The sequence below is a fragment of the Zalophus californianus genome, chromosome 3 (assembly GCF_009762305.2).
Source record: "Zalophus californianus isolate mZalCal1 chromosome 3, mZalCal1.pri.v2, whole genome shotgun sequence".
Lineage (NCBI taxonomy): Eukaryota > Metazoa > Chordata > Mammalia > Carnivora > Otariidae > Zalophus > Zalophus californianus.
Genome location: NC_045597.1, coordinates 24,966 through 38,010, shown reverse-complemented (window position 1 = coordinate 38,010; position 13,045 = coordinate 24,966). Strand labels below are relative to the sequence as shown.

The window sequence follows — 13,045 nt, the reverse complement described above, 5'->3', positions numbered from 1 at the left end:
TTCAGCCGGGAGACCGCTGAAAGGGTGGGTGCGCTGGGATGGGCATGCAGCGTTCTCCTGCTGTGAATCCTTTCCCGAGTTACAAACGGCGGGGTTTCTCTCTGGGTGGCAAGCTCAGTCCTCTGGTCTTGCTCTGGAGCGAGCCCTAGGGAACAAAGCACTCAGGAGCCAACCTAAGGTTGGGGTAAGGGCCTAGGGGTACGGCAGGTAGAGTTCTCCTGCTCTCAGTGCTTTCAGAAGTGCCAAATGGTGCATTTTGATTTGTGGTGTCAGGCTGAGTCCTCTGGTATTGCTCAGGTGGCCCAAATCTGTGGGGCATGGAGCCAGGGACCTAGGGAGAGACCTTTCTGAAGCCAAGCGAGGGTTAGGGTTAAGGCCCAGGTGCACGGCACTCCTGGTCTGCGGGAACTCTGGTGGGCTTGGGATGGGCGGTTAGTCTTGGAGGTGGGGGTCAGGTTGAGTGTCAGGCTCAGGGTTTGCCGCGAGGGGGCACAGAGAGTGTAGTTTTGCTGGGATGGGCATTCAGAGTTCTCCTGCTCTGAATGCTTTCCGGAGTTGCCAGTGGTGCGGTTTCCTTCCGGGTGGCAGCCTGAGTCCCTTGATACTGCTCGGGTGTCCCGAATCCTTTGTGCTTTGGAGCCAGGCCCTGGAGACAGACCGCTCAGAAGCCAACCTAGGGTTAGGCTTAGGGCTGAGGGGCATGACAGGCCTGATGTGCCGGCGCTGCGATGAGCTTCCCGGGATCTGGGTTGAGGCTGTCGGTCGGGGGGAGTGTCAGGCTCAGGGATTGCGGCGTGGGCACATTGAACTTGGGTTTCGTTGGGATGGACCAGCCCAGATCTCCTGTTCTGAATGCTTACTGGAGTTCCCAATGGCATGTTTTCCATTTTAGTGGCAGGCTGAGTCCTCTGGTAATGGTCAGGTGTCCCAAATCCCTAGGGCTTTGGAGTCAAGCCCCTGGGGACAGACCCTCAGAGGCCTCTAAGGTGACGGTTAGGGCCTAGGGGCACGGCAGGGCTGACGTGTAAGCACTGGAACCTGCTCTGGGGGGTGTGTCTTGAGGGCGTGGGTCAGGTTGTGTCAGGCTCAGGGTGGGCCGCCAGAGGGCGCCAAATTTGTGCGTTGGCTGGGATGGGCATTCAGAGTTGTGTTCTGAACCCTCTGCAGTTGCAAGTAGTGTGTTTGAATTCTTTTTGGCAAGCTGAGTCCTCTGGTGTTGCTCAGTTATTGCCATCCCTGGGGCTTTGGAGCCAGGCTTCTGGGAACAGAAGCTCAGAAGCCAACCTAGGGATAGGCTTATGGCCTAGGGTCGTTTCAGCCCTGATCTGCCCACGCTGGGGCAAGCTTTGGGGGGCGGGGGGTCTGAGTGGGGGGTGTGGGTCAGGGTGAGTGTCAGGCTCAGGGTTGGCGGGCAGGGGGCCGTTGAATGTGGCATTTCGCCGGGATGTGCACCCAGAGTTCTCCTACTCGGAAAGCTTTGCCCCGTGTTCCCCATGGTGCGGTTTCCTCCTGGGAGACAGGCTGAATCCTCCGGTATTGCTCAGGTGCCCCTGATCCCTGTGGCTTTAGAGCCAGGCCTCTGGGGCCCGAGGCCTCAGAAGCCAGCGAGGTATAGGGTTAGGGCTTAGGGGCTGGGAAGGCCCAACGTGCCAGCACTGTGGCCTGCTTCCCCGGGGTTTGTTTTGAGGGCGTGGGTTAGGTTGAGTGTCAGGCTCAGGGTTTGCCGCTAGAGGGCGCAAAATTTGTGTGTTCCTTGGGATGGGCATTCAGAGTTCTCCTGCTCTGAATGCTTTCCCGAGTACCAAATGGCGCATTTTCCTTCTGGGTGGCAGCCTGAGTTGCTCGATATTGCTCCGGTGTCCCGAATCTGGGGGGCTTTGGAGCCAGGCTCTGGGGACTGACCCCTCACAAGACAACCGAGGGTGAGGGTTAGGACATAGGGGCACGGGAGACCTGACCTGCCAGCGCTGCGTCGAGGTTCCCGGGGGTGAGGGTTGAAGGCGTGGGTCAGCGTGAGTGTCTTGCTCTTCCTTTCGGCCGCGGGACCACTGAAAGGGTGGGTGCGCTGGGATGGGCACGCTGCATTCTCCTGCTGTGAATCCTTTCCGGAGTTCCAAACGGTGGAGTTTCTCTCTGGGTGGCAAGCCGAGTCCTCTGGTCTTGCTCTGGAGCGAGCCCTAGGGAACAAAGCACTCAGGAGCCAACCTAGGGTTGGGGTTAGGGCCTAGGGGTACGGCAGGTAGAGTTCTCCTGCTCCCAGTGCTTTCAAAAGTGCCAAATGGCGCATTTTGCTTTGTGGGGTCAGGCTGAGTCCTCTGGTATTGCTCAGGTGGCCCAAATCCCTGGGGCATGGAGCCAGGGTCCTAGGGAAAGAGCTCTCCGAAGCCAAGCGAGGGTTAGGGTTAGAGCCCAGGTGCACGGCACTCCTGGTCTGTGGGTATGTGGCGAGCTTGGGATGGGCATTTTTTCTTGAGGGCTGGGGTCAGGTTGAGTGTCAGGCTCATGGTTTGCCGCCAGGGGGCGCGGAAAGTGTAGATTCTTTGGGATGGGCATTCAAGTTCTTCTCTGAATGCTTTCCAGAGTTGCCAGTGGTGCGGTTTCCTTCCGGGTGGCAGCCTGAGTCCCTTGATACTGCTCTGGTGTCCCGAATCCTTGGGGTTTTGGAGCCAGGCCCTGGAGACAGACTGCTCGAAACCAACTTAGGGTTAGGCTTAGGGCTTATGGGCATGACAGGCCTGATGTGCTGGTGCTGTGATGAGCTTCCCACGGCCTGAGTTGAGGCCGTGGGTCAGGGGGGAGTGTCAGCCTCAGGGATTGCCCCCTGGGCACGTTGAACTTGGGGTTCGTTGGGATGGACCGGCACAATTCTCCTGCTCTGAATGCTTCCTGGCGTTCCCAATGGCACATTTTCCTTTTTAGTGGCAGGCAGAGTCCTCTGGTACTGGTCAGGTGTCCCAAATCCCTGGGGCTTTGGAGCCAGGCTCTCGGGACAGAGCACTCAGAAGCCAGCTTTGGGTTACGCTTAGGGCTTAGGGGCAAGACAGGCCTGATGTGCTGACACTGTGATGACCTTCCCGGGGTCTGAGTTGAGGCCGTGGGTTAGGTTGAGTGTCAGGCTCAGGGTTGGCCGCCAGAGGGCGCCAAATTTGTGAATTGGCTGGGATGGGCATTCAGAGTTGTATTCTGAACGCTCTCCAGAGTTGCAAGTAGTGTGTTTGAATTCTTTTTGGGAAGCTGAGTCCTCTGGTGTTGCTCAGTTATTGCCATCCCTGCGGCTTTGGAGCCAGGCTCTGGGGACAGAGCGCTCAGAAGCCAGCTTTGGCTTAGGGGCATGACAGGCCTGATGTGCTGGTGCTGTGATGACCTTCCCGGGGTCTGAGTTGAGGCCGTGGGTTAGGTTGAGTGTCAGGCTCAGGGTCGGCTGCCAGAGCACGCCAAATTTGTGAATTGGCTGGGATGGGCATTCAGAGTTGTTGTATTCTGAAAGCTCTCTGGAGTTGCAAGTAGTGTTTTTGAATTCTTTTTGGGAAGCTGAGTCCTCTGGTGTTGCTCAGTTATTGCCATTCCTGGGGCTTTGGAGCCAGGCTTCTGGGGACAGAAGCTAAGAAGCCAACCTAGGGATAGGCTTACGGCCTAGGGTCATTTCAGCCTTCATCTGCCCATGCTGGGGCAAGCTTGGGGGACGGGGGATCTGAGTGGGGGGCGTGGGTCAGGGTGAGAGTGAAGCTCAGGGTTTGCGGGCAGGGGGCCATTGAAAGTGGCATTTTGCTGGGATGGGCACGCAGAGTTCTACTCGGAAACCTTTGCCGCAGGTTCCCAATGGTGCGGTTTGCTTCTGGGAGACAGGCTGAATCTTCTGGTATTGCTCAGGTGCCCCCAATCCCTGTGGCTTTAGAGCCAGGCCTCTGGGGCCAGAGCCCTCAGAAGCCAGCGAGGGATAGGGTTAGGGCCTAGGGGCACGGCAGGCCCGATGTACCAGCACTGTGGCCTGCTTCCCTGGACGTTTGTCTTGAGGTCCTGGGTGAGGTTGAATGTCAGGCTCAGGGTTTGCCGCTAGAGGGCGCAAAATTTGTGCATTCCTTGGGATGGGCATTCAGAGTCCTCCTGCTCTGATTGCTTTCAGGAGAGCAAATGGTGCGTTTACTTTGTGGGTGGCAGCCTGAGTCCCTCGATACTGCTCGGGTGTCCTGAATCTTTGGGGCTTTGTAGCCAGGTTCTGGGGACTGACCCCTCAGAAGCCAACCTAGGCTGAGTGTTAGGACATAGGGACACGGGAGGCCTGATGTGCCAGCGCTGCGTCGAGGTTCCCGGCGGTGGGGGTCAAGGGTGTGGGTCAGCGTGAGTGTCTTGCTCTTCTTTTTGGCCAGGGAACCGCTGAAAGTGTGGGTTCTCTGGAATGGGCATGCCTCATTCTCCTGCTGTGAATCCTTTCTGGAGTTCCAAACAGTGGGCTTTCTTTCTGGGTGGAAGGTGAGTCCTCTGGTATTGCTCTGGAGCGAGCCCTAGGGAACAAAGCACTCAGGAGCCAACCTAGGGTCGGGGTTAGGGCCTAGTGGTTAGAGCGTAGGGGTTAGAGCGTAGGGGTTAGGGCGTAGGGGTTAGGGTGTAGGGCCTAGGGTTAAGGTTAGGGTTAGGGCCTAGGGTAGGGCCAGGGTTAGGGTTAGGGTACGGGTTAGGGTTAGGGTATGGGTTAGGGTTAGGGTACGGGTTAGGGGTTAGGGTATGGGTTAGGGTACGGGTTTGGGTATGGGTTAGGGTACGGGCGCTCTGGGCTCTGCTGACACTGTCACAGTGTCCACAGGAGAAGGGTGGCCCATGTGAGTGCTCACTGGCTCATTGTGTCAGATCACGCTAGAGCAGAGGGGCAGCTTGGGCAGGGAGTCTCAAACTCTGCATCCGTTTGTGTTCTAGTCTTCCAGCAAATACACCATAGGCTCTTGCACCCACCTGGTAAGACATGACTCTGCCTTCTAGGAGTGGGCAACCTGGAAAGAGGACGAAATTAAGACAAAGTACACAGCATAGTGATCTCCTGATAATGGTTTTTGAGTGGCTGAAGGCCAGAGGGAGGATGGGTCCATTTGGTGTCTCCCTGTGCTACCCTTCTGGCCTCAGTTAAGGGTAGACAGAGGGATGTATGTATTCAGTGCCACATTAGATGACTGGGGACTTCCTTTGGGCCTGGGAGGACCACTGCTCAGAAGGTAGGATCAGTGCTGTGCCAGGAGCCCAGGGCTTTCTAAAGGCAGGTGAAGCTGGGTATGAACTGGTGAGCTGGGCATGAGCAGGTGTGAGCCAGGAGTAAGCAGGGCGGGGCAGAACTCCTGGGCCTCCACCTGTCCTGGGGTTAGGACCTCTGGTCCCTGGAGACCTCCCTTGATGGCCCTCCAACAGCCCTGAGAACAAGCCCTATAGGGAAGGTAGTCTACCTCAGGAGGCTGCGGTCCTGGGGAGCGGCCTAGGGTCCGCAGTGTTGAGCATCCCCTTCCTCTTACCATCTCTGGGCTCAGATATGCAAGCCTCACCTGTGATACAGGTCTTGACGTTCCCATGGCTCTGTCCTCAGGGGTCCCCCTGACACTTGGTGTTTGCCCTTGGTGCAGGGTCCTGAAACACTCTGTGGACGCCACCTGTGAGGAGCAGGGCCCAAGCCCTGGGTACCGCATGGAGCTGTCCATCTTCTATGTGGTCTACTTCATGGTCTTCCCCTTCTTCGTCAACATCTTTGTGGCCTTGATCATCATCACCTTCCAGGAGCAGGGGGACAAGGTGATGTCTGAATGCAGCCTGCAGAAGAACAAGGTGGGTGCCTCTCTCTTCTGCCCCATGTGCATGTGTGCATTGGATGCTCTGCTGGGCTCCCCTGATGGGCAGAACCACTGGAGTTCCCTTCCGCATGGGACTCGCTCATCACCGCATAGCTGGTGGCCAGCGCAGGGGCAGGGAGGGACCGAGTGTGGCTGGTCAGAGCTGCCTGCGAGGATGGAAGAGACAGGTGTGGGGTGCAGTGGGTGCTGCAGTGTGGGGTTCCCCCCAACCCCACCATGTTCTCAGTGCTCCTTTGTCCCTGGGCAGAGGGCTTGCATCGACTTCGCCATCAGCACCAAGCCCCTGACGCGGTACATGCCCCAGGACAAGCAGTCATTCCAGTACAAGACATGGACATTTGTGGTCTCGCCTCCCTTCAAGTACTTCATCATGGCCATGATCGCCCTCAACACAGTGGTGCTAATGATGAAGGTATGTTGGCCCAGCACGGGGGACAGTGGGTGCCAGCTGAGGTGAGAGAGAGAGAGAGAGAGAGAGAGCCATCGTTGCAGCTGATCACGTCCTGGTTAGCATGGGATGCCTATAGAAGCCCAGTGCCCTGGGTTCTCTGTGGGCTGAGATGGTGAGAGTGTCCTGGGAGGAAACGGGGAGAGCAGGGACGGGTATCCCTACCCTGGGCAGGTGTGCAGTTCTTTCTGCTCTGGCAGGAGGTCAAGGCTGGGGTGTCTTGGGGCAGCCGAACCTGCAGCCAATGGCACTTATTCCCCGTGCAGTTCTGTGACGCACCATATGAATATGAGCTAATGTTGAAATGCCTGAACATTGTGTTCACATCCATGTTCTCCATGGAATGCGTGCTGAAGATCATCGCTTTTGGGGTGCTGGTAGGTGCCTTGGCTCCCTCTTGGCCTTTTGGTGGTCTGCATTCTGGCTCCCTCTCTGTAGGGGGGATCTTCAGGGACTTGTAGCTTAGAGCTGGGAATTGCCAAGCCCCCAGAGCAAATGTGACATTGCAGGGGGCTCCTGAGGAAGGGGCTGCTCCAATAGCCTGAGCTGCCTGAGCTCTGCCCCGAGCCCAGTTCCTGGAGACAGGCGGGGCCAGCCTCCTCCTCTTTGGACACACAGCTCTCAGTTCTGCACCTGCCCAGACCCACAGGTGTTTGCTTACTCAGCTGTGGTGTCCCCCCTGGGTGGCCCATCTGTCCCTTTGCTCCTTTCTTGATTAGGGGTACTTCCTGCAACTCCTTGCCTGGCAGAGCCCTTACCAGCCTCTAGCAGTAACTGCTCTTTTTTCTCTCCAGAACTATTTCAGAGATGCCTGGAATGTCTTTGACTTTGTCACTGTGTTGGGAAGTGTTACTGATATTTTAGTAACAGAGATTGCGGTATGTAGTGTTTCCTGTCCTTCCTGCAGGGCCCCAGAATGGTTTCCTTCCAGGCAGTGCTCCTCAGTGCACCTCCAGGTCCTGAGTGTTAGCCCCTTCTCTCTTGCCAGCGTTTCCCAGGAGCCCCTGGAAAGAAGGAGGCTCCTCTCCAGAGGTGGAGTTGGGGATTGGGTATTGTCTTGGGAAATGCTTTTTCTTGGATAAGACAGTGGTTTCCAAAAGGTCTTCTAGGCTGGTGGTCTGAGAGTCACCTGGGAGCTTCATTGTAACAACTGACCAGGAAGACAAGAATCTTTTAAATCTGTGTGTGTCTGACAAATCTAACAACTTGGCACCAAAGTACATGAACTAAAACCAACAAGAATTTAGAATATTAGGTTTGTTTTACGTGTGTGTGTGTAAATAAAATGAGATACTCATTCATATCAAACATACACAGATTATATGTAAAAACTGACCAAGTGCTAAAATATGAAATTGTCTCGACAAATTTCAAGGAATCTGAATCATAAAGCAATATTCTTTGAGTACAATGCATTATGTCAGCATTAAATGGCAAAAAATCTCATCTCAGTCCTAAATGACTTCTCTAGGAGCAGACACTTAAGGTGGGGTTCTTGTACAAGTCATTTCTTAGGAAGCACTCCCGGGCAAGACCATGAGAGGGAAGTTTGGGGAAATGGACAGCTAAGAGAAGGGGGATCAGAAATGGATCTGGAGCCAAGTGCCGGGGTGCGTCTGGGTCATCCCCGACGGGGCTTGGACACAGGGTGGTCACCCCTCAGAGCTGCAGAGCTCATGCCTCTGTACGGATTAGTCCACTGCTAAGGGCTGCACCTGGGGGCTGCAGTTGTCAGATACCTCCAGCCCTTCTGAGTGCACCCCACGTGCAGGCAAAGCAGGCTCTGGCACCACTGGGGAGGGAGGAATATCAGACTCCTTGGTAACAGCACCGCACTGGAGTGCACGAGTGTCTGCTGTTACCCTGGCCCCACTCAGCTCTGCCCATGTCTCACACTGGGTTCACTTCCCTCCTTCTTCAGGATGATGCTGGCCACGATGTGTGGGAGAAGAGGGTGGGTAACCAGCTAGAGCTAGTCTGGGTTAAGTTGATGTTCATTAACTTATTCTTCCTAACCCCTTTTGGGGTCCCCTGACTGGTGGCCAGCCTTCTGCCGCTCTAGTTGCTGGGCGGGATGAGGCAGCCCACACTGTCACCCTATGAAGCCCAAGTCCCTGCTTGTCACACCCTTGTGTGGTTCTGGCTGCCGTAGTGGTCCAGTCGTAATTAAGACTGGTCACAGAGCACTAGAAAGGCCCTAGTGAACCCCCTGACTTCCAGATAGACTTCTTCCTACCCTATGTAATGGTAGCTCTGCCCTTCTCCATTCCCAGCATCCAGTACCCTGGCCAGCCTGGACACTCTGCTCTGCCTGCTGATCTTACGGCGTGAGGAGCACAAGTGACAGGGGCCCACCATGACTTTGGTGGTCCACAGTGGAAGCCTTCCCTACCCCTTGAGCCAGGACCTCTAGATTTGCCAAACCTAAACTTATGGAGATGATGAGAACAAAGTCTGACCTGGGTTGCTGGAGGATAGTGAGAGGGGCCACCCCTACTTCCACCCCTTGCTTTCTGGATCTGTGCGACAGTTGGACACCCAGTACCATCTCTTGTTTGTCAGTTCATCCTGAAGGACAATATCCCAACCCTGGGAGGTACATCACCAAGCCAGCATTTAATCTGTGTCTTTAAGAGGCTTTTTCAGTGTTTTATGAGGTTTCCACCTCCTGAATGATGTTGAATATTATATGCCTGTGGATCCCGAGTCACCTGTTCCTTTTGTACCTGCTTCTGCTTGCTCAGTTTGGAGTCGATGTTATGTGGAATCCAATATAGGTAAATCCCTGGTACTGGTGTGGGCCAGGGTATTCCATGGGCAAAGACAAACCCACACCCAGAGTATGAGTGATCCCAGTAGAGACACATCACTGCCATTTCCAGGTGAAAGGATTCTCATGGAAGCAAATTACCACCAAGTGGCTGGCTGACAGCCTAAAGCATGGTGCATTGTAGAGGCCTCGTTGACTTCTCATAGTGGGCTGGGTGTTTAGTAGTGGTCATGGCTGGATCAGCCCAGCCATGGGCTCAGGCACGGCCTTCATCTCAGCCATCATGGTCACTCCATTCATGGATCTACTATGTGAACACTGGGGCTGGTGAGAATAGAGGCTGGCTGTCATCTGTTGGGTAAACCATCTCAAGGCCTGGTTTTTAGTGCCCCTACAGCTGTGGATGCTCTGTGGTGGACACTGATGTGTAATACAAGGACCTGCATGTTGCATCCATTCCCTAGGCCCATCTGGATGCCTTTCCCCAACCTTTGTTCCCTCCGGAGCCCTGGCCAAGCTTTAGCTCTTGCGTAAGGTCCTGTAATCCATACCACAGGATTGGATTGGTGATGGAGAACTTCTTTCTCCATCCGCGCCATGGCTGCTCAGGTTCGCCACCTAGAACTCTGCCTCACCACTGTCTTCCAGCTCGTCTCTGTGTGGGGTTCTAGTGACACCAGTGTATTGAGACAACCACTTCATGTAACAGGCTTGAGTTTTTCCTCCTGGCTTTAGTGATCATCCCATGATATGCTGGGGTAGGAGTGAGCTCAGGAAGACAGGTGCAGCAAAGGTGCAAGGCCTGGGGCACTGGGCCACCTGTCATGAGACTGTGCCCTCTATTTTGAGTGAGGTAGGAAGAGGAGTGACATCATCTGGCTTTTCAGACCAAACCTCTGGCTGAGAATAGAGTGCAGGGCACAGGCAGAAGCAGCTAGGTAAGTTAGGGCTTAGTTGGGTTATCCCAGAAGCAGACCCCAAGACAGGAGTTCAATGCAAGTCATTGATTTGGGAGGTGATCCCTGGAATACTAGGGGAACAAGGAAGTGGGCCAGGGAGGGGGGCAGCCAGTACATGGTCCTATGAAGCCAGGTACCGCTGTGGGTCCTCACTGGGAGCCCTGAGCCCCCATTATCCCAGCAAGGGGCGGGGTGACGTGGGTATTTTTCAGCAAGTGCTGTTAGCTACTACTTGAAGGCTGCTGGGGAGAGGGGGCCAGAGAATGTTAATTCTCATGTCCTGGCCTGGGAAAATTCTCAGGAAAAAAAGATGTGGATGCTGACAATTGAGTATTGGGCCTGTGAGGATATGAGTGCCACTGAATGCCACAGCAGGGAGCCCGGCAGAGGGTCTAAGGTGAGAGACCGTCATTCCGGATGTAGTTTCCAGTAGAGCTGCAGATGGACCACATGTCTCTAAAAGTTGAGCAAGAATGGCATCAAAGTCTGAGCACTTGGGAACGTGGATTATCATTAATTGAAATGGGAAAGACTGTGGGTGGAACAGGTTTGTTGTGGACTGTTTGTACATGTGGACTGGATGCAGTTTGTACATGTTAGATTTGAGTTGCCTGTTGGCCTCCCTGAAGGAATCATCCAACAGGCCGTTGGACAGATGGGCCTGGAGTTTGGAGAAGAGATTCATGCCAGTGTCATAGGATTGGGAACCATGAGCATATGAGATGATATCAGATCCATGAGACTGAATGAGATCAATAAAGGAGAGAAAAGAATGAGCTACTGAGTTCTATGATGCACCAACATTTAGTGACAAAGGCGTGGCCGGAGGGCAGAGAGGTTATCCAAACCATTAGCAAAGGTTAGTGTGCAGAATGTGCAAGGCTCTTCTGTGAATCATTAAGACAAACAAAAGCAACCGAATGGAAAAATGACTGAAGGCATAATTGGGCATTTTACTAAAAGAATAAGAAACAGAAATGACCAATTAGCATAGGAAAAGCTGCTCACCCTTATTTGTAATTAAAGAAATGTAAAGTGAAATGACATTGAGATGCCATTTCACACCCTCCGGTTTGTCAAACGTCAAACAGGAATTCCAGCCATGGCAATGGTTAGCGAGTGGGACAGCCAGAACCTCCACGCTACTGCTGGGGGTGTTCGTTGGACAACCTTTTCGGAAGAGTGTGGCAGTCCCTGGAAAGCTGGACATATGCATGCCTGCAGCGACTTAGACACATAAGCCAGAGGGTGTCTGGGCAGGTGACCTGGAGACACTTTCACACAGAGGGTCGTGGCTACCTTGTTCACAGTAGCAGCGGAACGCACTGATTGTTAGGGGACGTGAACGTAGTAAAGTGCCACACGCACTGGAGGGTGGTGGTCTCCACATCAAGAAGGATGTTTTTCAGAAGCAGAGTTTGCTTGCCGTCAGCACAAGTTTGCCCAAGTCCGCGAAGGCTGCATACGGTAGCATCCCATTGAAAAGGCTAAGAAAAGTCAAGTATAATGCATTTTAAGAGTTTGTCATAAGACAGTAAAGAAAAACAATTATTAACAAGAATTAAGGGTAGCTACTACATCTGGGGAGGAGAAAGGGAGACAGGACAGGCTTCAAAAGTAATGGTAACATTCTGTTTTCTTTAAGCTGGGTGATGAATATATGGACATTTTATGATTTTTCTTTGAAAATGTGCATCCGTACACATATTTATACATATTCTTTTGTGTATGTGGTATGTTTTATGGTTTTAAAAAATTAGTAATCCAAATAATGCGGGGAAAGTTCTGAGCTGCCATTTTCACACAAAAACCAAGGATGTTCTGTCACACCAACCATTGGCATTGTGGCATTGCCCAAGTGCTTCTCATCCAGAAATAGTTCGTACCAGTGTGGTTTCTGGGAGGAGCAAGCTGGCTGCTGATCCTTACAGGCCTCGTCCTTGGACACAGGCATCTTTGTTCCCTTGGTAAAGGGATCCAGACATTGTGCTCCTGTCTGCAAGGGCACAGCTCTGGGGGTTTCCTCATGTGTGTGCCTCCTCGCCCAAGAGGGCGGACTGATGAGCAGGCATCAAGGGTGGGGGTGGCCAGAGATGCAGAGAGCACGACGCCCAGCTGTCTTGCAGGGAAACCTCCACCTCCAGAGAGGCCCGCACGCAAAGCAGAGACCTTCTGTAGTGCAGGTGGCTGGAGTAGCCCAGTGTCTGTCCCTCAGCTGTTGGACGCGCAAGGCCAAGGGGGCTTGTGGTTGTATCAGACCTTGCCTCAAATAAGCCCTCCATGGCCGCTGCCATCAGCCCCCGATGCCTAGCAGGGCCGGTGGGAGGGCTGAGGAGCCGCTTGGCTTGGAAGCTCTGCTGTGCCCTGGCCGCTGGTGCTCTCGGAGCTCAGTCCTTCACCCAGTCCTGCCGAGAGGGGAAAAGATGAAAGGAAGTCGTCATGTGGATTAGTGGTGTCTTTATTTTTGTTCGTTTGTAGTCACTTCATATGTTACTTTGTGAATGTACTTTTTTTCCTTAGGCAAAAATATGAGTGTCAGTTCCCACCACCAACTTAATCAAAATAGAGTAATAGTCTTAACCAGGGTCATGTAGAGACAGCATTCCCAAGCAAGCATAAAACTGACATTGATTTCTTTGCCTGGAAATAAAAAAATAAGTGTCTGTGAGTCATCTTTGGATTTGTATTACAAACAGGAATGCAAATGAATGCCACCCTGTCTGCATAACCTACAGATTTCAAAAATATGTTTTGATTTGGTGCATTTTAAGCCAAATATGCAAAGTTTACTAAAATCCTCAAATTTTCCAGTGAGGTATTCAAAGTTTGAGTTTTTGCTCGTGTTGATGACTCATTTTCTCTTTTGTTTTCTGTTTTTGTTCTTGATTTACCTTAACCTACCTGCTGACTCACGCCATCCAACCAACAGACAATGCGAAAACCATGTCTCCATCTGTATGTTGCGCACCTGCTGCTCAAACATCCCAATTTGTAAATAATACGCAAATATCCATCCATGAAAACGTCACATATAGGAAAC

The 13,045-nt window shown here is 53.2% G+C and overlaps 1 protein-coding gene across 9 annotated transcripts in view; it reads left to right on the top strand.

Moving 5' to 3' along the window:
- The window catches only part of LOC113912213 (voltage-dependent N-type calcium channel subunit alpha-1B-like), a 74,570-nt gene that overhangs the window by 37,648 nt on the left and 23,877 nt on the right, over positions 1 to 13,045 (top strand). For all 9 annotated transcript variants that reach the window (XM_035726452.1, XM_035726451.1, XM_035726449.1 and 6 more), the window contains 2 exons: positions 5,604 to 5,802; positions 6,076 to 6,240. In XM_035726452.1, the coding sequence (XP_035582345.1) occupies positions 5,604 to 5,802; positions 6,076 to 6,240 (364 nt within the window). The remainder of the gene's footprint in view (positions 1 to 5,603; positions 5,803 to 6,075; positions 6,241 to 13,045) is intronic.